The sequence below is a fragment of the Callithrix jacchus genome, chromosome 4, assembly GCF_049354715.1.
Source record: "Callithrix jacchus isolate 240 chromosome 4, calJac240_pri, whole genome shotgun sequence".
Classification (NCBI taxonomy): domain Eukaryota; kingdom Metazoa; phylum Chordata; class Mammalia; order Primates; family Cebidae; genus Callithrix; species Callithrix jacchus.
In genome coordinates this window covers 44,031,018-44,054,349 of record NC_133505.1, presented here as the reverse complement: position 1 = coordinate 44,054,349, position 23,332 = coordinate 44,031,018, and the positions used below count along the sequence as shown (strand labels likewise).

General features: G+C 50.2%; 1 protein-coding gene across 2 annotated transcripts; it reads right to left on the bottom strand.

The window, feature by feature from the left end:
- On the bottom strand, positions 1-21,711 carry ARMC12 (armadillo repeat containing 12). Of its 2 annotated transcripts, XM_054253922.2 has the most exons (7): positions 21,275-21,711; positions 10,701-11,257; positions 9,884-10,029; positions 9,545-9,679; positions 1,671-1,844; positions 1,455-1,526; positions 1-543 (listed from the first exon to the last, which is right to left on the bottom strand). In XM_054253922.2, exons 2-7 carry the CDS (start codon positions 10,942-10,944, stop codon positions 211-213), a joined length of 1,104 nt encoding a protein of 367 aa, XP_054109897.1. In that variant the 5' UTR covers positions 10,945-11,257; positions 21,275-21,711; the 3' UTR covers positions 1-210. The 2 variants fall into 2 exon arrangements, with proteins under 2 accessions (XP_054109897.1, XP_035151335.1); XM_035295444.3 differs by lacking the exon at positions 21,275-21,711 and having other exon boundaries at positions 10,782-17,937.
- Positions 21,712-23,332: the final 1,621 nt, after the last annotated feature.

Genomic DNA, 23,332 nt, shown 5'->3' with positions numbered 1-23,332 from the left:
AGAAAAGCAGCAAGAGAAGAGGGGAGCCAGTCCCCCAGACATAGAAGTAGGGATGTGTTTTGGGAGATAAGCCTGTGCTGTGCCACATGCTGGAGCAGAGATTATGCTGAATGAAAGCTCTACCCAGCCCTGGAAGGCCACTGACAAACATCCAAGCTTCAAGAAACTTCAAGTTTCTCTCTCATACTCATTTGTTGGCTCTCCTTAATTTTATTCCATGTCTTTAAAGTAGGAACCACTGGACCGGCAGGTGGAGGACCGGGCTCTCAAGTCCTGGGGATACTGCAGGCTGACAATGACCTTGCAGGTCTGGATCTGAACATCTTCCTCAGGGTGGATGAGCAGGGCAAGCAGTTGGTCTGCCAGTCGCGACTCTTCCCCAAAGAGGGATTCATGCAGGGACTGTTCGTTGTAATGCCATTTCACGGCACAGTAGTGGGGTGCATTCCGGCCCTCACTCAGCCGTTCAGCAAACACCAGTACCTCGTACAGAAGACTCCCTGGTTGTGTGGGCTGGAACAGGCTTAGAAAGTTGGAGTGAACCTGTGATGAGAATAGAGAGAGAATGGTTCATTCTAAAAAATTTTAGAGAATGGTTCTAAAATTCTTGTTCTTGTATCCTCTTACTGCCTAAACTCCCCAATATATCTAAATTTCAGACTTAAGTATATAGTAATTTTTTTAGTTTTTCTTTTATTACTGTCCTCTAACTTAATAGCCTTGTGATCATAAAACATGAGTGATATGGTAATATTCATTCTGGAAAATTTGTTGAGACAAACTTCAAGGCTTAGTGTGTGACCTATTTTCACAAATATTGTGTGTGTGCTTGACAGGACTGTGCATTTAATACTGTTCTGGCTATGTCTAATGGCTCAAGCTTATTTGTGTTATTCATTAAGAGTATATCCTCACTAGTTTTAGTTTTCTTATCTATCAGTTGCTGCAAGAGTGGTTAAAATATTCCAGATCTCCCACTGCAGTGGTATGTTTGTTAATTGTAGTGGTTAATTTGTTAATTTCTCCTTTCAATTTTGTCATATATATTTTGAGACTATGTTATTAGGTGCATACAAGTTTAGAGTTGCCCTACTGTTCTGGTGAACTGAACCACTGATTATCACAGTCTAATCTTGTCTATCCCTAATAATGCTCTTTGCCATAGTCATTTTCCCCCAATATTAAAATACCTACATTAACTTTTGTTTGTCTCCTGTGTTCCGAACTCTCAGAGTTCAGAAAACTCCTCAAAAGGGAATCCCCCTTCCAACATATGGAGTCCCCTTCTACTCGGGGGAACAGAAGAGGGATGGGTTTCAATGCATTTAGTGCAGAGGCAGGAAGAGACATAAAATAATTCATCAGGGGTAAACCTGTCTGGAGATGCCATGATTCTTCCCTCCCCACAATACCTGAGTTGGCATTCATCAGCCCCTCTTCAATTTCTTTCTCACCTGGCAGTTGAGAATGTCATAGAGAAGGTCATTCTTCTGTGCCAGGTAGCTCAGGAGACGTATGGCTTGCACCTGAAAAAAGGAAAGAGTAAAGCATGAGACGGCAGGTGAGTCCGGGCCTGTGCAAGGAAGACATAAACCTCTGCTCCTCCTCCCTCTGAATGCTGTGCTGGGGCTGGTCAGCAAGGCAAGGCCCTGGCCATGGTCCTCAGGCACCTGTGCCAGGATGTAGTCTGACTGCAGGATCTCCATCAAGGCAGGCATCACCCGTCTCAGCTGTGGATGCACATAGTCAGGCAGCGGAAGGTTGTTGAGGAGTCTGAGACCCGCAACGTGCAGTTCCGTGTCCCAGATGGTGGAGATCAGTTCGAGTACCTTGATGGCATGTTCCTGGGGTGGGGGAGAAGAGAAGAGCCTACTTGTGCAGGTGATCACCACTATTCCAGTATCTGACTTCACTCTTCACCATCCGCATGGATGTCCACTGGGCCAAACCCAGTAGATAGTTCTCCCTAACTCTCAACGTTATTCAACCCTGTTGGCCACTCCCACTGCCCTGAAATTATCTGGCTTCTTTTCCACAGACTTCTTTCCTAGCTCTTCTGCCCAACCTCCTCTTCTCTACCTGCTTCACTCCCTTACTGGTATCACCCAGACTCATGGGGTTAAATACGATCCACATGCTGGTGACTCTCCCCTTTGTCTCTAGGTCCAGCTATGCCGCCCCTCCCCTGAACTCCAGATTCACATATGCAGCTGCCAGTTCCACTTTTCTCCCCGAATGTCTAATAGAGCTCTCAGAGTTAACATGCTCCCCCATCCCCAAACCTACTCCTTCTATAGCTTTCCTTGTCTCAACTACGGGTTACACCTTCCTTCCAGTTGCTCAGGCCAAAAATTGCTGGCATCGACTCCTTTTCTCTCACATCCCTTTTCCAATCCATCAGAAAATCCTGTAGGCACTACCTTCAAAATCCATAGAAAATCAAGCCACTTCTCATCACCCCCTCTTGTGCCACCCTCTTCCAAGCCACTGTCATCTCATCGGGATTTCTGCAACAGGCTCCTGTTTCCCTGCTTCCATTCTCGTCCCCCGGCATCTACTTTCAGAACAGCTGACATGTTAGACAAGTCATTCCTCTGCTCAAGAGCCCCTATTTCATTCAATGTAAAAAGCTAAAGTCCCGGCTAGTACTTTGGGAGGCTGAGGCAGGCAGATCACAAGGTTAGGAGTTTGAGACCATCCTGGCCAATAGGGTGAAACCCATCTCTACTAAAAATACAAAAATTAGCTGCATGTGGTGGTGCACACCTGTAATCTTAGCTACTCGGAAGACTGAGGCAGGATAATTGTTTGAACCAGGAGGTGGAGGCTGCAGTGAGCAGAGATTGCACCAAAGCACTCCAGCCTGGGCGACAGAGCAAGACTCTGTCTCAAAAAAAAAAAAAAAAGCTAAAAGCTAAAGTCCTTACAGTGGCACACCATCTGATATGTTCTGCCCCTCTCTCCCTACTACTTCTTTGACTCGTCTTCTCTCCTTCACGGCCAAGGTTCCCAACACAATGGCCTCACAGGTAGTCCATGAACATGCCAGGCACACACCTGTCTTAGTGTGTGTTTGCATAGGCTGTCCTCTTTGCTTAGCACACTCTAACCCCAGAGACTCACAACTCACTCTCTTACCTCCTTTAAGACTTTATTAAAATGTTACCTTTTCAGTAAGCCCTTCCCTAACCACCCCCATCCCAGCCTCCCTTACCACCCCCACTGCTATTTTTATTTTTCTCTATAGCATTGTCATGTGTAACACACATATTTTTTAGATTTTCATTTATTTTATTTCACTTTCTTTTGAGATAGTTGCTCTCTGTTGCCCAGGCTGGAGTGCAGTGGTGCGATCTTGGTTCACTGCAACCTCTGCCTCCTGGGTTCAAGCGATTCTCCTGCCTCAGCCTCCTGAGTAGCTGGGATTACAGGTGTACGCCACCGTGCCTGGCCTTTATTTTGAAATGATTATAAATTTACAGGAAGTTGCAAAAATAGTACGGGGAGGTCCCATGTGCTCTTCACCCAGTTCCCCTCAATGGTCACATCTTGCATAATTATAGTACAATATAAAAACTAGGAAATCGGTATAATATGTGTGTATAGTCCTATGTCATTTCACCACATGCACATATTTGTGTAACCATGACTGCAACCAACAGATTATCCCACCAGAACTGTCCCATTGCCGCAAAGATCTATCTCAAGAGACCTCTTTAGAGTCACTCCACCTGCTCTCCCAGCCCAAAGCCCTGGCAACCACTTGTGTTTTCCATCTCTATATACGACCTTTCAAGTTTGAAGATGTTACATAAATGAAACCACCTTTTGGGTGATCTTGTGAGAACAGCTTTTTTCACTCAGCACAATGCCCTTGAGAGCCATCCAAGTTGTTATGCATATCAATATTATGTTTCTCTTTATTACTAGGTAGCATTCCATGGTAATGGCTGTACCAGTTCGTTTAACCATTCACCTATTGACAGACATTTTTGGTTATCTCCAGTTTGGGGCTATTCTACATAAGACTGCTATCAATTGTATACCGGTTTTTGGGCAGATGTAAGTTTTCATTTCTCTAGGATAAATGCCCAGGAGTTCAACTGCTGTTGGCAAACGTATGTTTAGTTCTGAAAGAAACTACCAGACTATTTTCTAGAGTGGCTGCTGTGCCATTTTATATTCCCACCAGCAATATATGAAAGATCCAGTTTCTCTACATCTTTGCCAGCATTTGGTATTGTCACTAATTTTGATTTTAGATCTTCTAATAGGTACATAGTAATATCTCAGCACGGTCTTCATTGCATTTCCCTAATGGCTAGTGATATTAAACATCATCTCATGTGATTATTTGCCATCCATATATCCTATTCAGTGCAATATCTGTTCATGTCTTTTGCCATTTCCTAATTGGACTGCTTGTTTTCACCTTCAGAGTTGTTTTTGTTTTTAGACAGAGTCTCACTCTGTCACCCAGGCTGGAGTGCAGTGGCGCAATCTCAGCTCACTGCAAACTCCGCCTCCCAGGTTCAAGCAGTTCTTCTGTCTCAGTCCCCTGAGGAGCTGGGATTATAGGCGCCCACCAACACGCCTGGCTAATTTTTGTATTTTTAGTAGAGATGGGCTTTCACCAGGCTGGCCAGGCTGGTCTTGAACTCCTGACCTTGTGATCCTCCAGCCTTGGCCTCCCACAGTGCTAGGATTACAGGCGTGAGCCACCACTCCTGGCCTAATACTCAGTTTTGAAAGCACTTGATATAATCTAGCTGAGTCCTTTATCAGATACGTGGTTTTCAAACATATTCTCCCGGTCTGCAGCTTGTTTTTTCATCCTCTTAAAAGGATCTTTCATGGAGTAAATGTTTTTAATTTTAATAAAGTCTAATGCATTGATTTTCCTTTTATAGGTCATGCTTTTGGTGTCATGGACTCTTCACCAAGCCCAATGTCCCAAAAGATTTTCTTCTTGAAACCTGCATCACCCGCACCCAACCTCCTTTATCCACCCCTACCCTTTTATTCTTCTGCATGGCACTTACCACATGAAACACACTATATATTTTGCTTATTGTGTATTGTTTGCCTTGCCCTGTTAAACTACAAATTCGTCAAGCACAGGGATCTTCCCTGTTCTGTTTACTGCTTTCTCTCCTGTACATAGAACAGCATGTTGGCACAGTGTTCAATATTACATTGATTGAGTGAATAAAGGGATCTTAGGTTCTAAGATACAAAATGCTTGGACCCACAGGTATTATCAAAGACAGGCAACCTCGTGAGCTTCACCTTTATGGGCCATGTAAGAAGGAAGCAAGAGTCCTGGAGTGGAAGTGAGCATTCCCATCGGTACCCTGCCCTTCCCTGCCCCCACCCCTCATGAGCCGTGGAGACCTGCAGGACAGGTTGGAGTCAGCAAGTCCGGGGCAGGGTTTCAGAACGAGGGAACAGCAGATGCATGGGAGTATGTGAGAGCATGAAGCAGGCAGTGTACGTGGTTGGGGTTAGGGCAAGGAGGTGCAGCCCATCACCAATCTTGCACTTAATACTGAGAACCTCAAGGCAGACCCAAAGGGCCTGATGGCCTAAGAGCCCTCTGGAGAGAGTGGCCTGACTTAGGGAATAGGGTGAGCTCATTTTGGATGTGTTGAATTAGAGGACTTGGAGAGTATCTAAGTGGATATGCCTAGTTGCAGCTGGCTATGGGGAAGGCAGGGGAGCCCACAGGGTACTGAGATCCAGAAGAGCACAACTAGATGGAAATTGAGATCAGGGAGTAACTACTTTCACCTGGAAAGAGACCAGGGGTCAGGTCCTCAAGATACAGACATTGGGGAAAAGAAAGAGTAGGGCTCAGGCCGCCTGCATCAGAATTTCCTGGGGGATTTGTGAAAAACAACATTCTCCTATTGAACTGAATTCTCCAGGCATGGGGTCCCAAAATCTTTGCCTTTTTTTTTTTTTTTTTTGAGATGGAGTCTCATTCTGTTGTCCAGGCTGGAGTGCAATGGTGCAATCTTGGCTCACTGCAACCTCCGCCTCCCGGGTTCAAGTGATTCTCCTGCTTCAGCTTCCGAAGTAGCTGGGATTACACCATGCCCGGCTAACTTTTGTATTTTTAGCAGAGATGGGGTTTCACTATGCTGGCTAGGCTGGTATCGAACTCCTGACCTCAGGCCATCCATCTGCCTCAGCCTCCCAAAGTGCTGGGATTACAGGTGTGAGCCACCACGTCCAGCCAAAATCTTTGCTTTTAACAAGTCATCAGGTGATTATGATATGCTTGAGAATGCCAGCCTGACCAAGCAAGGTGGGTCACACCCACAATCCCAGCACTTTGGGATGCTGAGGCAGGTAGATCGCTTGAGCTCAGGAGTTCGAGGCCAGCCTGGCCAACATGGTGAAACCCTGTCTCTACTGAAAATATAAAAAGATTAGCCAGGTGTGCTGGTGCACGCCTGTGATTCCAGCTACTCTGGAAGCTGAGGCACAAGAATTAAGCTGGGAGGTGGAGGTTGTAGTGAGCCAAGATCGTGCCACTGCACTCCAGCCTGGGCATCAGAGCAAGACTCTGCCTAAAAAAAAAAAAACGTTAAAATTAGAAATTATCAAACACTAGTGAGGTTAGGACACAATAGAACACTTGTGCAGGGCTGGTGGGGTGTTAATGGATACTATCCTCCTGGAAAAGTTGGGTATACACTTTGACCAAGTCATTCTACTCCTGTGTACACCCCCTAGAATCCTCTCTCAGGTGCACAAGGGAGACGAACATAGGAATGTTCACAGCACAATGTGGGTGTGACAAGCACCTGGTAACAACGCAAATGCCTCGCAATGGGCAAGTGGCAGGGTATTCACAAAAGAGACCATCAGAGAACGGTGAAAAAGAGCCAGGTGGGAGGATCCCTGGAGCCCAGGAGTTCAAAACCAGCCTGGGAAACATAGCGAGATTCCATCTCTATAAAATAATACAAAAACTAGACAGGCATGGTGGTGCACACCCATAGTCCCAGCTACTAGGGAGGCTGAGGTGGGAGGATCACTTGAGCCTGGGAGATCAAGGCTGCAGTAAGCCAAAATCGCACCACTGCATTCCAGCCTGGGTGGCAGAGCAAGACTCTGTCTAAAAAAAAGAAAAAAAAAAAAAGGAGAGCTGCCCAATAAGGAAGAACCTCTCAACACAGCAGAGAGAAAAGGCCAACCACAGAAAAGAAACCATCTATTTCCACGTACATGAGGCTTAAAAACATACCAGACTATATTTCAACTCTTTATTATCTGCCACGCCCTGCTAGACTATGCAGGGATACATACACATATGATAATCCTACAAAGAAGATTCAGAACTCTAAACAAAGTGCAGGCCAATGACTGCCTCTGGTGGGGGAGGCAGCTGAGATGTGGGAGGGCTGTGCTCTATGTCTTGGCCTGGCCATGTTCTGTTTTATTGTTATTCTTTCTATCTTACACATATACAATATTTGCAAGTTTTACATTTTTTTTTTTTTTAATTTGGGAGAGACAGACTATTTGCCAGGAAGAGATGTAGACGTCAAAGGAGAGGCTTTTCTGGTTTTGCTATGTAAGATGGGAGGGGTTGGAGCCTACTGCGTGCTGACGGGGAGTGTGGGAGGCCGCCAGGGGTGGAGGGCATAAGCAATCAGAGAGGCCCCCAAGGAAGGGGTGGGAGGCAGGATTGAGACTATTACTGGCCACAGACCGGGAGAAAGCCATTTTTTCATGGCACCAGCAGGAAAGCAGGGAGGATGGGTGTGGATACAGTAAGTCTGGGGGCATGATAACAGGGAAATGGGGAAGTGACATGTAGTGTTTTACATTTTCTCTATGGAGTAGTGGAGAAGGAATCCGTGGCCCTGACATTGGTGTGTCTGATCAACACAGGCACAGGGGATGGAGTACAAAAAATACATCTGATCTTTGTCCTTAGTTCCAGGAACCGAGCTCCTGAAACCTTTGGAATTTCCTGAGTGACAGCCGCGTCCTTTGTTATTGCAAACCAGTCCTTTTTGGTCACAACAGAGCTTATGCTAATGAGGGGTGACTCCAGGCAGGGCCCTTGGATAGCTGCCGGTTACCAGAAAGACCAAGGCATGATTAGAAGACTGGGATTTTCAGCTTCACCCCCAACTTCTGGGGAGGGGTGAGCAGCTGCACATGACTTAATTCCTCAAGACTATGTAATAAAAACCTCTAATGGAGTTCGAAGAGTTTCCTGGTTGTTGAACGTGTGGAGGTGCTGGGAACAGCAGGGCCCTCCTCAAGTGGGCCTGTGGCAGACCTCCCTAACAACTGCTTTAGTACTGACAGCGTGGTTAAGTTAAATATTGAAAGCCAGTGACCTCATACAAAGGCTGGAGTGTAACAGAAGCTCACCAAGAGTTTTGCCTTGGTCTTTCCCGGGCCTTAAAGCATGACAAAATAATGAAGGAATTCTTAACAGGACCCATTTAGGATTAAACAAGTTTTATTGGGGGTCTGAAGAGGCTCCCCCAGGCCTCCACAAACAAGTTTATTGGGGTCTGAAGGAACTCCCCAAACCTCCTGTGATTTAGCAGGAGACAAAATAAGGGTAATCACCCCAGCACCTGGACCCATTAAGATCAAGTAAATGTACTGAGGCGCCAGAGGAAGGTCTTCAGGACTCAGACCTTAGTTACAGATTAAAAGAAGTTAATCACTCTGTCTTTGGATGAAGGCACACTTACACATAGACATATAGCTTAGAAGGTATACAAGCTCTAGAAAACTTTGTAATTTGGAGTTGGTCTGGCGATAATTTCCAAGCCTTCTCCCTGTAAATGGTTACAGAAATAAACACCTCTTCCTCCCCAGTTCATCTGCATCTCGTTATTGGGCCACAAGAAATAGCAGCTCAGCCCTCAGTTTGGTCCAGGAACAGGCCTGGAAGCTCCACGCGTCCTCCCCAACACCCTGCCCTCTGCATCGCCTCCATTTGGCTGTTCCTATGTCCTTTATTTAAAAAAAAAAAAAAACAGTAATGGTAAGTAAAGTCCTTTCCTGTGAGCCATTCTAACAAATTACTAAATCTAAAAAAGGAGTTGTGGGAACCCCCAAATTCATAGCAGGCCAATCAGAAGTCAGACCTGTGACGGGTACCTGAAGTTGGGGGGAAGCTTTGGGGGACTCAGCCCTTAACCTGTGAGGTCTGGCCTGACTGTGGATAGTTAGTGTCTGAACTGAATTGAACTGTTGAACACCCAGCCATTGTCGGGAATTGGTTGCTGTCAGAAAGAACTTGGCAGTGGCAGGGAGCTTGGGGGTAGTTGAGGGGGGGTCCTGTTATTTGGGGCTCAGAGATACCACTAATGCCTCAGTTCAGTTTCATCCTAAAATTCAAAGGCCTTCATGACCCTGCTGGAAATGTGACCACCGTTTTCCCACTTATTTCTGGGTTAGAAATTCACACCCAAACAAACTTCTGGAACATTTATCCTACGCCAATTAAAGGACTTAAGGATTATAGACCTCCTTCCTGCCCCACCACTCGCCCCGGGCTCACCTGGATTTTGAGCCTGAATTTTCTGATGCCAGAGAAAGCTTTAAGTGTATTCAGAGCTTGAGTTTTGACACTGTTGTCCCTGTCATCCAGCATGTAACCCACCAACACGATGTCATCCGTCGTACAAGCAGAGGCCTGGAGTATGTGGGGAGAGATGGAAGAGGCAGGAGAAGCGGGTGTTCTGGGCCCACTGCCCCCCACGTCACCATGATCCCTCAGCACTCCCCTCCCGCTATCAGCCCAAAAGAGACAGGTCCCAGGATACAGTCTGGCCAGTCCCGGGGCAGGGATCGGCCGTAACCCCCAGGGGCCAGGCTGGCTAGGGGGGACTTCCCTCACCTCAGCCTCCAACAAGTATACACAGCGAGTGATACTGTGCAGGATCATGCTCTTGGCGTACTCATCCTGTTTGCACTCCAAAGAGTTGAGGAGCCTCCGGAGCTCACCCGAGTCCCGCCCGTGCCGCTCTCGCTCGACTGCCAGGCCTAGACAGCCACCCCAGCCCAGTTCAGGCTGTGGACTCAGAAGTGATGAAAAGAATGGGGTTGGGAAGTAGGGGACAGGGGCCTGGGGACAAAGCTGCCTTGCCTTTTCAGAGAAGCTTTCTCACCATAGGCAGGACCACCAGGTACAGCTGAATGAATGTTTACTGCACAAGGACACCCTATCTTATGTTGTATTGTCTGTAACATAACAGCATAGATTTGTTCATTTACTCTAGCAATTGTCTGGCATATGGTGGTAACAAGTAGTATTTCATCATCACCAGTATATGGCAGCGATATTCCAGCAGATGGCAATAAAGAATCTTGCAGAAGGGGCTCATTTTCCTACTCTACACAAAAGTACCACATGAACTAGTGGAAGCTCTGGTCGTATAGTAAGTCCGCCAATTTTCCCTTTCCTTAAAGCCTCAAGCTCTTCGGGCAAAAAAAGGGATGGGAGGAGCTGCTGAAGTTTCCCAGAAGTGGAATCCTGGGAGCCAGAGTGAAGTAGTAGTTGGAGATCTACCAGATGAGTCTGAGGATCCACTTGAGTGAGATCCAGGGACCCTGAGCCAGCATCTCTAGCAGGGCCTTGCCTATGGCGCTGCAGGGTGGGCTAGAGGAAGATGGAGAAGAGAAAGACGAAGGAAAGCAGAACTTGGAGGCATCACCTTTGGGCCCTCCCACAGCAGAGGCCTTGGGAGCAGGTGCCTCCTGGGGCAGAGCCCTCTCCCCAGGGACTGGACACTCACGGGCGATGCAGATGGGCGAGTTGCTACAGAGGGGTGGCTTGCATTTTATGCCGGCCTTGATGGCCTTGTAGAGCAGGTAGATTGCCCCGGCGCCTGTGGCCAGGCTTACTACACTCTTACAGATGTCCAGCTGTCCCAGGTATTGGGGGATGCTCTTGCCCATGTCTTCAGTGTCGCCCTCGGCCTGGGTAAGAGCTAGGCCCAAGGCACCTGTGGGGAGCCTTCCGGAACCAGAACTCTGGCAGGGTCGGGAACCAGGGTACGAGAATCGGAACCCAGGCAACAAAGGAAACTGGGGAGATGATGGGATGGAGAGCAGTGGTCAGGAAATGGGGCAGCCAGGGGCGCTTGAAAAGAGATGAGGTCAGGTGCAGTGGCCCCAGACTTGTCATCCTTGCACTTTGGGAGGCTGAGGCGGGCAGATCAGTTGAGTTCAGGAGTTCAAGACCAGCCTGGCAAACATGGTGAAACCCAATCTGTACTAAAACACAAAAAAATTAGCCAGGCGTGGTGGTGCACACATATAATTCCAGCTACTTGGGAGGCTGAGGCAGGAGAATTGCTTGAGCCTGGGAGGTAGAGGTTGCAGTGAGCCAATGCGCCACTGTACTCCAACACAGGCAACAGAGCAAGACTCCGTCTCAAAAAAAAAAAAAAAAAAAAAAAAAAAAGGGAGAGGGCAGAAGGTCCTTTACATCCCCTGTTCTTAAGCGAACAAGGTTGGTGGGGCCCCAGTAGGCAGCGCCAGAGGTTGCCTTTCCCCCACTAGAGGGAAGCAGAGGTCCATTTCTGGGCAGGGGCCTTAGGGCATTTCTGGGACAGGTGTTTGGGGTGAGCCCATTGACAGCCCTGTTCCTTTACTTCCCTGGCCCTCCCATCTGTGATCTCTGCACCCTAAATCTACCCCTGGGCCTTGGGGTGTTTCTTCAGGTAGGGTTCCCTCCCTGCATCAGAGGATGAAAAGGAGGGGAGCATCTTAGAAACATGCACAGACTCTGCGGCAAATCCACCCTTTTCCAGCATCTGTGTGTTGCCCCTGGTATTTTCCTGTTTGACATAAAGCTCTTGAGGGCAGCTATCTTTGCATCTTCAGCATCCAACACAGAACTGTGTACTTAGCAGGTGGTTTAAGTCGTGTTCTGTCATTCTTTAAGAACTTGGGGGCAGAACAATGACAGAGTTAGTAACTGGGGCTCCGGACCCATCTAACCAGAATGATCTTGGCGGAGAGAGGGATCACCTTTTCCTTAGTCTGTTTCTGTATTTGTAACCTAAAGGGATTCAAATTTACCATTCTGAAACTCCAGGATTAAAATGTGGGTAAGTCTGTGCCTTTCAACTAAATCTGGAAGCACTACCTCTCAGCCTCCCCATAGGTGAGATGAGGCTTGGGAAGTCCTCTGGAGTCAGAAGATGCCACCATCCCAGATGTGAGCCCACCTGTAGAGGCCTTGATGCCCACCACTAAGATGGAGCAGGTGAGACTAGACCCTTCCCTCTTCCCCAGCAGGGTCTCCCCACACCCTCTGAACCCACTTTCTGATACAGAACAGGCAAGTGGCAAGCTCCAAACTAGGGCCAGGCGCATAGCCAATGCTTAGCACGCTGCACCAGAACAGGTGTTCACCTACATGGTCCTGAGCCCTTTTTGGGAGAAATGGAACAGAAGGCTCTGGATCCTGGGCTGCACCCAGGATGGAGGGAGGTAGGGAAACAGGAAAACAGCATTTTCAATGATGCTGCGGCCAGCCAGGCCTGCCCACTCAGAACCGTGGCCCATTACACCCTAGGCAGCAGGCAGTAAACAAGCAACACTCCTGGGTGACCATTCTCTTCCCCTGCTCTCTTCCATCCTCAGCCCTCCTCAAGGGTCATTGCCGGCACTCAGCCCCAAGGTGGGTGACTACACAGACTCCCTGCAGTGAGGGGTGAGTAGAAGCCCATGGAAGCCTCCCTATTGCCATGCAATCCCATCGCATCTCCACTGAATTCCGGGCAGAAAACGACTGCCTGATGGGAACTGTCATATAGGTTCCAAGGCTACTTTGGTGGATCTGAGAATAAATCCTTCAAAACAAGGTCTTGCTCTGCCCTTCTCCAGGGTGGGACCCAGAGTTACCGGCCCCTCCATCCCATGGAGCTGATTCTGCAGCCCTTGCTTCCTAAGCACATATGATGCTCACCTGTTCTTTAAAGACCTCCAGGCCAGTTGCGGTGGCTCATGCCTATAATCACAGCACTCTGGGAGGTCAAGGCAGGCGGATCACGAGGTCAAAAGATTGAGACCATCCTGGTCAACATGGTGAAACCCTGCCTCTACTGAAAATACAAAAATTATTTGGGCATGGTGGCGCATGCCTGTAATCCCAACTACTCGGGGAAGCTGAGGCAGGAAAATTGCTTGAGCCTGGGAGGCAGAGGTTGCAGTGAGGTGAGATTGCACCGCTGCACTCCAGCCTGGCGATAGAGCGAGACTCCGTCTAAAAAAAAAAAAAAAAAAAAAAGAGGCTGGGCACGGTGGTTCACGCCTGTAATCCCAACACTTTGGGAGGCCAAGGTGGGCAGATCACCTGAGGTCAGAGTTCCAGACCAGCCTGACCAACATGGAGAAACCCCGTCTCTACTAAAAATACAAAATTAGCTGGGTATGGTGGTGCATGCCTGTAATCCCAACTACTCAGGAGGCTGAGACAGGAGAATCACTTGAACCTGGGAGGCGGAGGTTACAGTGAGCTGAGATGGCGCCATTGCACTCCGGCCTGGGCAACAAGGATGAAACTTTGTCTCAAAAAAAAAAAAAAAAAAACCCGCCAAAAAATTTTCTTTCTTGGCTGCATCCTAACTCCCTCTTGCCGCACCTAAAGTACATTTCTTCTGGTTCTGCCCTCAAATGATTCAGAGATTCGAGGCAAGTCATTCCCAGAGTCACATTTTCACTAGTCCACAGTACAACAACAAAAAAGACAAAGGAATGTCTATTTGTTGGTTTAAAGTCCGTTGACCATATTTTCTTGGGAATAATTGTTTTCCTTTTTTTTTCTTTATTTGAGAAGGGGGTCTCACTCTGTCACCCAGGTTGGAGCACAGTGGAGCGATCTTGGCTCACTGCAACCTCTGCTTCCACACTCAAGCAATCCTCTTGCCTCAGCCTCCCAAGTAGCTGGAACTACAGGCATGCACCACCACACCTGGCTAATTTTTTGTATTTTTGGTAGAGACAGGGTTTCTCCATGTTGGCCAGGCTGGTGTCAAACTCCTGACCTGAGGTAATCTGCTGGCCTCCACCTCCCAAAGTGCTGGGACTACAGGCGTGCGCCACCATGCTTGGCTCTGCACGATCTTAGGGAGTGTAAATTAAAAGCTGCAACTCTATGGGAAACTGGCTTTCATTTTTTTTTTTCTTGCTTTTTCTGTCAAATCCAGAAATCTGGAACCACTGGTTAAAGAGAAGTCTGAGCGCCAAAATAAAGCCAGCTATGAGTTACTTACCTGCCCTTACCGAGGAAAGGGACGTGGGCTGCCCAAGCACAGACCTCTTTGACATCTATGCCAGCTTTTTTTTTTGAGATGGAATTTCCCTCTTGTTGCCCAGGCTGGAGTGCAATGGCACAACGTCGGCTCACCTCAACCTCCGCCTCCCAGGTTCAAGCGATTCTCCTGCCTCAGCCTCCTGAGTAGCAGGGATTACAGGCATGCGCCACCACACCCGGCTAATTTTTTGTATTTTTAGGATAGATGGGGTTTCTCCATGTTGGTCATGCTGGTCTCAAACTCCTGACCTTGTGATCTGCCCACCTTGGCCTCCCAAAGTGCTGGGGTTACAGGCGTGAGCCACTGCACCAGGCTATGCCAGCTTTTTACCTTCAAGGCTGATGTTCTCCTCGTGTTAAGCACAGTTGCGTTTAGTAAATAAGTATGGGTTCTAGCCAGGGTTCAAAATCAGTTCAGGGCCTGGTGCAGTGTGGCTCACGCCTGTAATCCGAACACTTTGGGAGACCTAGGCGGGCAGATCACGAGATCAGGAGTGGCCAGCCAGCCAACGTGGAAAAACCCCATCTCTCATAAAAGATACAGAAATTAGCCGGGCCTGGTGGTGTGCGCCTGTAATCCCAGTTACTTAGGAGGCTGGGGCAGAATTGCTTGAACCCCGGAGTCAGAGTTTGCAGTGAATCGAGATAGAATCACTGCACTCCAGTCTGGGCAATAAAGCAAGACTCCATCTGGGGACGGGGCGGGGACAAAAAACCATTTCAGTCACGGACTTAGCTTTGTCATCTCCTTGTGCCTCATTTTCCCCTCCTGTAAAATGGAAACAGACTTACTTCATGGGATTGTTTGTGAGGATTAAGTAAAGCACTTGGAAAAGTGCCCAGCACACAGAGCTCAAAAAATGTTGACTATAATCCTAATTATCTTACCAGGTTTCACCTGGACAACATGTGGGGTGTGGGTAGGCAGTGAGAACACAGATGGTAGCCCTAAATGCATCCCAGACTGAAAAGCACATGAGTCAGCCCTTCCTTCCACTTACCCTCTTACCTCTCACACCGGTCATGATTTTTCGTTTTGTTTTTTTGCTTTTTTTCTTTTTAAGACAGGGTCTCACTCTATCTCCCCAACTGCAGTGCCGTGGCACTATCATGGCTCACTATAACCTCGATCTCCCAGGCTCAACCTCACCCTCTCACCTCAGCCTCCCAAGTGGCTGGGACCACAGGCGTGTGACACCACACCCAGCTGATTTTTTGTATTTTCTTGTAGAGACAGGGTTTTGCCATGCATGTTGTCCAAACTGGTCTCGAACTCTTGGGCTCAAGTGATCCTCCCATCTTTCATACCTCGGCCTCCCAAAGTGCGGCGATTACAGGCAGGAGCCACTGCAATGGCCTATTTTTTTTTTCTTTTTTTTTTTTTGAGACAGAGTCTTGCTCTGTCACCCAGGCTGGAGTGCAGTGGCATGATCATGGCTCACTGCAGCCTCCTCCTCCCAGGTTCAAGCAATTCTCCCGAGTAGCTGGAACTACAGCAATGCACAAAACCACACCTGGCTAATTTTTGTATTTTTTTAGTAGAGATAGGGTTTCTTTTCTTTCCTTTTTTTTTAATGAGATGGATTTTCGCTGTTGTTACCCAGACTGGAGTGCAATGGTGCGATCTCGGCTCACCACAACCTCCGCCTTCTGGGTTCAAGCAATTCTCCTGCCTCAGCCTCCCAAGTAGCTGGGACTACAGGTGCGCACCACCATGCCCAGCTAATTTTTGTATTTTTAGTAGAGACGGGGTTTCACCTTGTTGACCAGGATGGTCTCGATCTCTTGACCTTGTGATCCACCCTTCTTGGCCTCCCAAAGTGCTGGGATTATAGGCGTGAGCCACCGCGCCGGGCCGGGAGATAGGGTTTCATCATTTTGGCCTGGCTGCCGTCAGGCGATTTGCCCTCAAACTCTTCCTGCCCTCAGGTGATTTGCCTGCCTGGGCCTCCCAAAGTGCTGGGATTACAGGCCTGAGCCACCACACCAGGACTCCCTGGTCTTCTTAAAAGTGAATTAATTGGGCCGGGCGCGGTGGCTCAAGCCTGTAATCCCAGCACTTTGGGAGGCCGAGGCAGGTGGATCACGAGGTCAAAAGATAGAGACCATCCTGGTCAACATGGTGAAACCCCGTCTCTACTAAAAATACAAAAAATTAGCTGGGCATGGTGGTGCGTGCCTGTAATCCCAGCTGCTCAGGAGGCTGAGGCAGGAGAATTGCCTGAGCCCAGGAGGCAGAGGCTGCAGTGAGCCAAGATTGTGCCATTGCACCCCAGCCTGGGTAAGAGCGAAACTCCGTCTCAAAAAAAAAAAAAAAAGTAAATCAATCTCAACTCCTGTAATCCATGTAACTGCCTGTCACTGCCTTGAGTGACTCTGGAGTCCTCTTTGAAGCCCCCACAAATATCTAAATGAGGAGCAGGGGCCCTACAACACATTCCCCTAAACTGTGTTCCTAAGAATCATCCAACTACCTGTAGAACCCTAAGGCCACTTCCTCATTCTCTTTACCAGTATCCTGGCAATGGGTGTTTGAGCCTAGTTAATGACAGAAGCTCCAGCCAGATGCTATTGGGGGTCCTCTACGAAAAGACATCGCCATTCCAGAGGTTGACGCTGCAGCGGCCCAGCACTTTTGTGCATAGAAGCTAAGGGGAAATTACCCTACCCTAAACTCCAATGAAAAGCCCTTTGCAGTTCGACAGGCCTGCATTCAAATCCCAGCAGTGTGAGGTTTGGACAAATTCCATAATCTGAGTCTGTTTCCTCCTCTAAAAAGCGAGTCTATGAATTCCTGTCTACTGCCTGAAGTGCCGCTGTCAGGACTGACTGAGAGAATGTGTGTACTCTCGGAGCACAGGGGACGCTCAACACGTGCGAGCTTCCCTTGCAGAAAGCCAAGAGATGAAAGGCTGGGGGCCGCCCCTGCCCTGACGTGGATTCCATACTCTCCGAGATCATCTCCTCCCAGCTAGCGCCTACTCCAGCCCAGGAACCAAATTCCCGGGCCTCTGCGTAGCCTCGGCGAAGGCGCGGGGACTCAGGGGGCCAGCGCCTCCAGAGGAGGAGGTTGTGGGGGAAGGAGGCCGCGCCTTTCCCCGCCCCGGGTCTCCCCCCGTCTTGCTCTCCCTCCCCGGACTACCTCCTCCCCCCGCGCGCATCCGGCGACGGGCACAGGATGTTCTTTCGCTCCCGTCCCCGCTCCGCCCCCGCTCTCACTTTCTCTTCGCTCCCCTCCCCCACTCCCGCCGCGCCCGGCGCCGGCACCTAGTTTAACTCCTTCTCTCCCGCGCTCGGCGGCGCCTGCGCGCCTCCCCGGCTGGGGGTCCCATTCTTCCCGCCCGCCCCACTGGACGTGCAGCAAGAGGGCTGCCCGAGAAGGGGCGAGCGCTGGGCCCGGGTTCTCAGGATCTGTGGCCCTCAGCTGGTGGAGGGGTGGAGGGCTCACTGGGATCCGGCACTCTATGAAACCCCCTATAGTTCACCCTGGTGAGGGTGGGGTGCCCACACTCGAGACAACTGAGCGCCCGAGAAAGGCGACCAGGCGGGCGTAGTTAGATGCTGGCCCGGCGGGGGGCGAGTAGGGTCAAGCGCCACCAACATCATCCTACCCCCAAGGTTCAGATGCGTAGGGGCCCAGGGCGCTGGGAGAGGATGGATAGATGCCACGCCCCCATTGACGTCACCGATGTCAAGGCAACCGGGGGCGGGGCGGTGGGCTAGCGAAGGGCAGACCTCAGGGAATTGAGGCTGCGGGTGGCTCTGGGATGGGGTGGGGGTGGGGGCGCGGCGTGGGAGGGCTTTTCAATTTGTTTCACTCAATGATGTCCAAAAATCGGAGTGAGGGACAGCTTCTGTTAGCTCGTCGATTCAACAGGCCCTTATTAAGCGTTACGCTTGGCGCCGTGCTTAGGCACTGGGATATTGTGTGCCATCCAAACCCTGCCAGTTGTGAACTAGGGTAGGGTGACCCCGCATCCCAGGAACCCAAGAACCGACGTAATTATTAACAGTGTCCCTTTTGAAGTTTAAAGTGTCTCAGTATGGGCAGTAGTTAAGGAACACCTTTCTCCCAATTCAGGAAAGGCTCTAACCATGCAGGGAAGGAATATAATAAACTACTGAGTGCAACAGGCACTTTCCTGGTGTTTTGTATTCGCTGCAATTTTTTGCCCCTCAGTCTACAAGACAAGTGTTACTAGTGCCTTTTGCAGACGAAGAAACTAGCTCAGAGAGGTTTCAAGGTACTTAACCAGGGCCAAACAGCTAAATGTTGGAACCAGGATCCAGACCCAAGTTTTATATGGCCTCCAAAGTATTTCAGGCCTGCTTCTAAAAATAAGTAGATTTCTGATGTCTGGCACTGTCCCTGCCATTAAGGAGCTTACAGACTGCTGGAGAAGGGGTTTAAAATACGGCAGGGCATAACTAAGCAATAAAATACAGAAAAGATTAGGCCAGGGGTGGTGGCTCACGCCTGTAATTCCAGCACTTTGGGAGGCCAAGGCAAGTGAATCACCTGAGGTCAGGAGTTCGAGACCATCTGGCCAATATAGTGAAACCCTGTCTCTACTAAAAATACAAAAGATTAGCCAGGCATAGTGGCACTCGCCTGTAGTTCCAGCTACTCGGGAGGCTGAGGCAGAATGACTTGAACCCAGGAGGCAGAGGTTGTCGTGAGCTGAGATTGCACCTCTGTACTCCAGCCTGGGCAACAGAGTGAAGCTCTATCTCAAAAAAAAAAAAAGTCAGCTCACAGGCTCAGAGGGAAGCCACTAGTTGTGCCACTCTCCTTTCCACCTTCTGCCATCCTCTGTGGTTTTGTCTCTTACTGGAGCACAGACTCCAAGCAGGCAGTTGCCCTCATTGCACCTAAGGTTTTGCAGTTGATATTTGCCACAAACTCCCTGACATTAACTTGGATGTCAGTCTCTCCCTTCCCCACTAGCCACCGCCAGCACCACCAACGCCCCCCCCCACCCCCGCCGAAGATTTGGGGAAATGAAAAATAGTGGCACTCAAAAGGGCCCCAGTGAACATCGGGAAGCCAATAGGCTTGGTGGGACTGGGGAGACTACCGCAGGAGAGAGCATCAGAAGGATGGAAAGGGAACACCAGCAAATGGATGGGTCACTTGAGGAACATTTGCTGCCCTCCTGCTATGCAGGAGGCACTGCACTAGTCCCTGTGGCCTAGACATGCCATGAATGAATTCAGGTCCCATCACAGCAACTACACTAGATTAGCTAGTGCACTCAGTGTGCTTGGTTGAGAAGTCTGACGTTGATAACATACACAATAAATGGTGTTTGAGAAAGATTACTCCAGCAGGGTGTGTAGGAGGAAGGAAAAAGAAAGGACAGTGTGGCAGCTGCTGTGAGAATTTGGGCCAAAGGTGGAATCTATGGGCTGGAGGGGAAAGGGTGAAGGAGAAAAGTAATGAACAAACAATACCTTTTGAAATAAAAGCAACAAAGGGAAGAATCTGCAGAATTTGATAAGAGATCAGACATAGGATGGTGAAGGAGAGAACATAGTTAAAAATTAATCCACCTTTGCAGTGAGTTTCAGGACTGGGAGGGTCATGGTGGGCATGGGGAGGAGCTGGTGTGAGGGCCATGACGATAAGTTCAGTCATTTCTAGGCCATGTAAAGGCAGGTGTCCTGTAGATGACTGGACTTGGAGATAGGGAAGTCCAGAAGGGCAGTAGGCTACTGTCTCAGAGTGTCCCTGTCACAGCCTCGAGCAATCACTGACCTGGGATAATGGACAGATTTCAAGCATCAGGAAGAAGGTGGGAGTAGATGGCAGTTTAGGTGCCTCGCGACCGGAGCTGTAGTGTGCATTGGCTGGGTGAGAGCCTGTGTGGGAAGTGTGATGCATGTATGGGAAGGGGGCCCATGGCCCATCTCCTCATCTTTGGCCACAGAGGGTGCCAGAGACGCCATCAGATGGGCCTCGGGGCCTGAGGCCCAGGTGAGGCACTTCAGCAGCCTGAGGTCCCTCCCCTAGTCCCACCCTCAAAGGCCCTGGAGCCCAGGCCTGTGCTGCCTGCCAGGGCCTTTCCCGGAATCACTCTTCCCCGCCCACCCTGGCACTCTCCAGGCACAAAGCATCCCTCCGGGCACCATGCAGGCACCCCAGGAAGCTGGGATGTGGGACAGGTCCTCACCCTCAAGAAGAGCCCTGCTCTGGGCTACTGTCATCCTCACAATGGCCCTATAAGACCCCAGGAGACAGCGTAGAGACAGCATAAGTCCCCAGTGGGGACCCCAAATGGGACCCCATTTCCCATGCATAGAGAGGAATGAAGGAGCTTAGTGGCTAGGTGGCAGGATTGGAGGCTGCGGAAAAGCAGGGTCTCAGGCTTCAAAACACCACACCACCTGTGTCTCCCTCCCTTGGAGGAGGAAACTTCAGGGGCCTAGTGGTTTTGAGGGGAGAAGGCAGGAAGAGACTCTGAACTCTGGGTCAGGTGAGGACAGAGATAGAGGAGATCCTCTTCCCCTAATTCCCACTTTTCTCCTAGGACCCTCTTCCTGGGCTCCCTTCTCCACCACTACTTCAGAACAATCTCCTACCTCTGCAACTAAGAGTTAATCCCCCATGCTAAGACTTTCAGAGGCGTCCCAGAGGGGTGAGGTTTGGGGAAAACAGGACATGTACACAGCAGCTGTGTGCCTGGCCACACCTGTCTGGTGGGGTGAGGAGAGTGCTCCTCCCAGGTAGGCAGAGCGGGCTGCGCTCAGGCTGGGGGCTGGGAGACGCTTTAATAGCGGGGCGGGAAGGCAGAGGGAGGCGCAAACCGGCCACGTGGAGGTCCCGCGCGGCAGGCTCGGGCGCGAGCAAAGGAGCCGGCCGTGCGCTCGCCCCTCCCGTTCCAGGGAGCCGCGGAGTGCCTGGTCGTCGTTGACCGCAGGCTGCAAGAGCGGTTGATCTGGTGAGCGAGCACACCCACTTACCCAGCTGCTGAGTCAGGCTGTTCTCGCTCGCGCTCGCCCGCCCGCCCGCTCGGGACATTGTGTTCCAGCCCCGGCGCGCTGGCAGCGGGCCCAGGCGCTCACACCAGCCTCCTCGCCCTGTTTGTGCTCGCGACTTGCGCTCGGCGCGCAGCCTCCCGGCCGCCGCAGCCCTGCAAGTGCGCGCTGGGGCAGGGGCTGGCGAACAACCTCGGGAGAGCGCGTGGGCCCCTCAACCCTGCCCACTCACCGGCTTTGCAGCACCCAGACCTAGCCATCCCCCATCTGCCCCTGGTTGGGTACCCCAGGCTTGGGTGGTGCCTGGATTAGCACAGCTAGGGGAGGGGGCAGGTGTGGGAAGCTCTACGAGGAGAAGGAGCCACCCAAGCTGCCGCCGGTGCCTCTCCAGCACTCAGTCCCAGAGGCGGGAGGAGGATAGCTGGAGCACGCCAACCCCAGACTTGCGAGACCTGGGATGCAGTCACGTGACAACGGAAGCCTGTGTCGAGGGGGCCAATTCAAGCGATCCCCAGAGGAGCCTCCCCTTTCCTCGCCCCACTTGTCTGATCCCTCACAGAAGCCAGGAACACGGAGACTCCAGGGATTCCCGGGGCTGGCAAACCAAGCCCAGCCCTTTTGGACGGTTTGGGAAATCCCTGGCAGGATGCCGGGAGTCGGGAGAGCCCAGACACTGTCGGGTGGGTGTGGACGGTAGGGTGGAAGAACGGCAAAGACAAGGAAGACAACCCCAAACTGCCCCTTGAATCTGACCCTTCACTTTGTTTGGCCCCAACCAACCCCCGCCCCTCCCGGTCCCCCGCTCCCCGCGACCTCCCGGTTTATTCAGAGCCACATTTTCTCCTTACCCATCCTTCTGCGGAAAGACATCACTAAATACTGGTCCTAAAAATCCTACCCTGGCCGGTTGCGGTGGCTCATGTCTGTAATCCCAGCACTTTGGGAGGCCAAGGCGGATGGATCACCTGAGGTCAGGAGTTCGAGCCCAGCCTGGCCAACATGGTGAAACCCTGTCTCTACTAAAAATACAAAAATTAGCCGGGCATGGTGGAGGGCGCCTGTAATCCCAGCTACTCAGGAGGCTGAGGCAGGAGAATTGCTGGAACCCAAGAGGTGGAGGTTGCAGTGAGTGGAAGTCGTGCCATTGCACTGTAGGCGAAGGCAAGACTCTATTTAAAAAAAAAAAAAAAAGAGAGAGAGAAAAAGTTCCCACCCTCTCCAAACGAAGAGGAGGGAACAAAGCATTTATATAGTGAATACGTCTACCATGTGGAAGGCTCTGTGTTGGATCCTGCTAAAGAATGTCACTATGAGGTTAAGATACTCCTGAAGTCCTTTGTTCTCCCTCCTTCCCACCTCCACAGTTTGCTGTGCCATTTCACATGCCAGGATGCCTGTCCTCCTGTCTATCCATCTCTCTTGCTCCAGTTTATAAAGCTTCATTGAAACAGTGCCAGCCAAATCTGATTCCTGTCTCCTCTGAACGCCCAGCACACTCAGTTTGTACCTTTCTCACAGCACAGTGTGTGGCCTGTCTCATAGTCTAGCGATCTGTTTACTAATCCTGTTCTTCTAACCAGATTAGAAAGTCCTTGAGGCAGAAACAAAGTCTGCTTCTTCTCTGAGCCCTCTCCTCCACTGCCCCCGCCCCCCGCCGCCATTCCAACTCATCCCCCACAGGCCAGGCTCAACATGGGAGTTCATGTTCAATAAATATTGGGTATGTTGAAATTATATCCTCCCCTTGGGCAATTGAAGAGACAAACGAACTGGATGTAAGGTTAAATAATAACCCAAAGCAGCAGGTGGTAAGTACCAAATGTGTGTAATAGCTATAGGGACTCAGAAGAAAGAAGGTGGTGTTATGGGAGAAAGATCCCAGGAGGTTCTAGGCCTTGAGCTGTGTGTGTGTGGAGGAGGAGGAGAGGGGAGGGGTGGACATGACTCATTCTGGTCGACATCACCACAAAACAACCTCCATGCTAGGCACTTCACATGCATTATCTCTAATATTTAAGGTAGCGGGGATAGGATTGGGAGGCT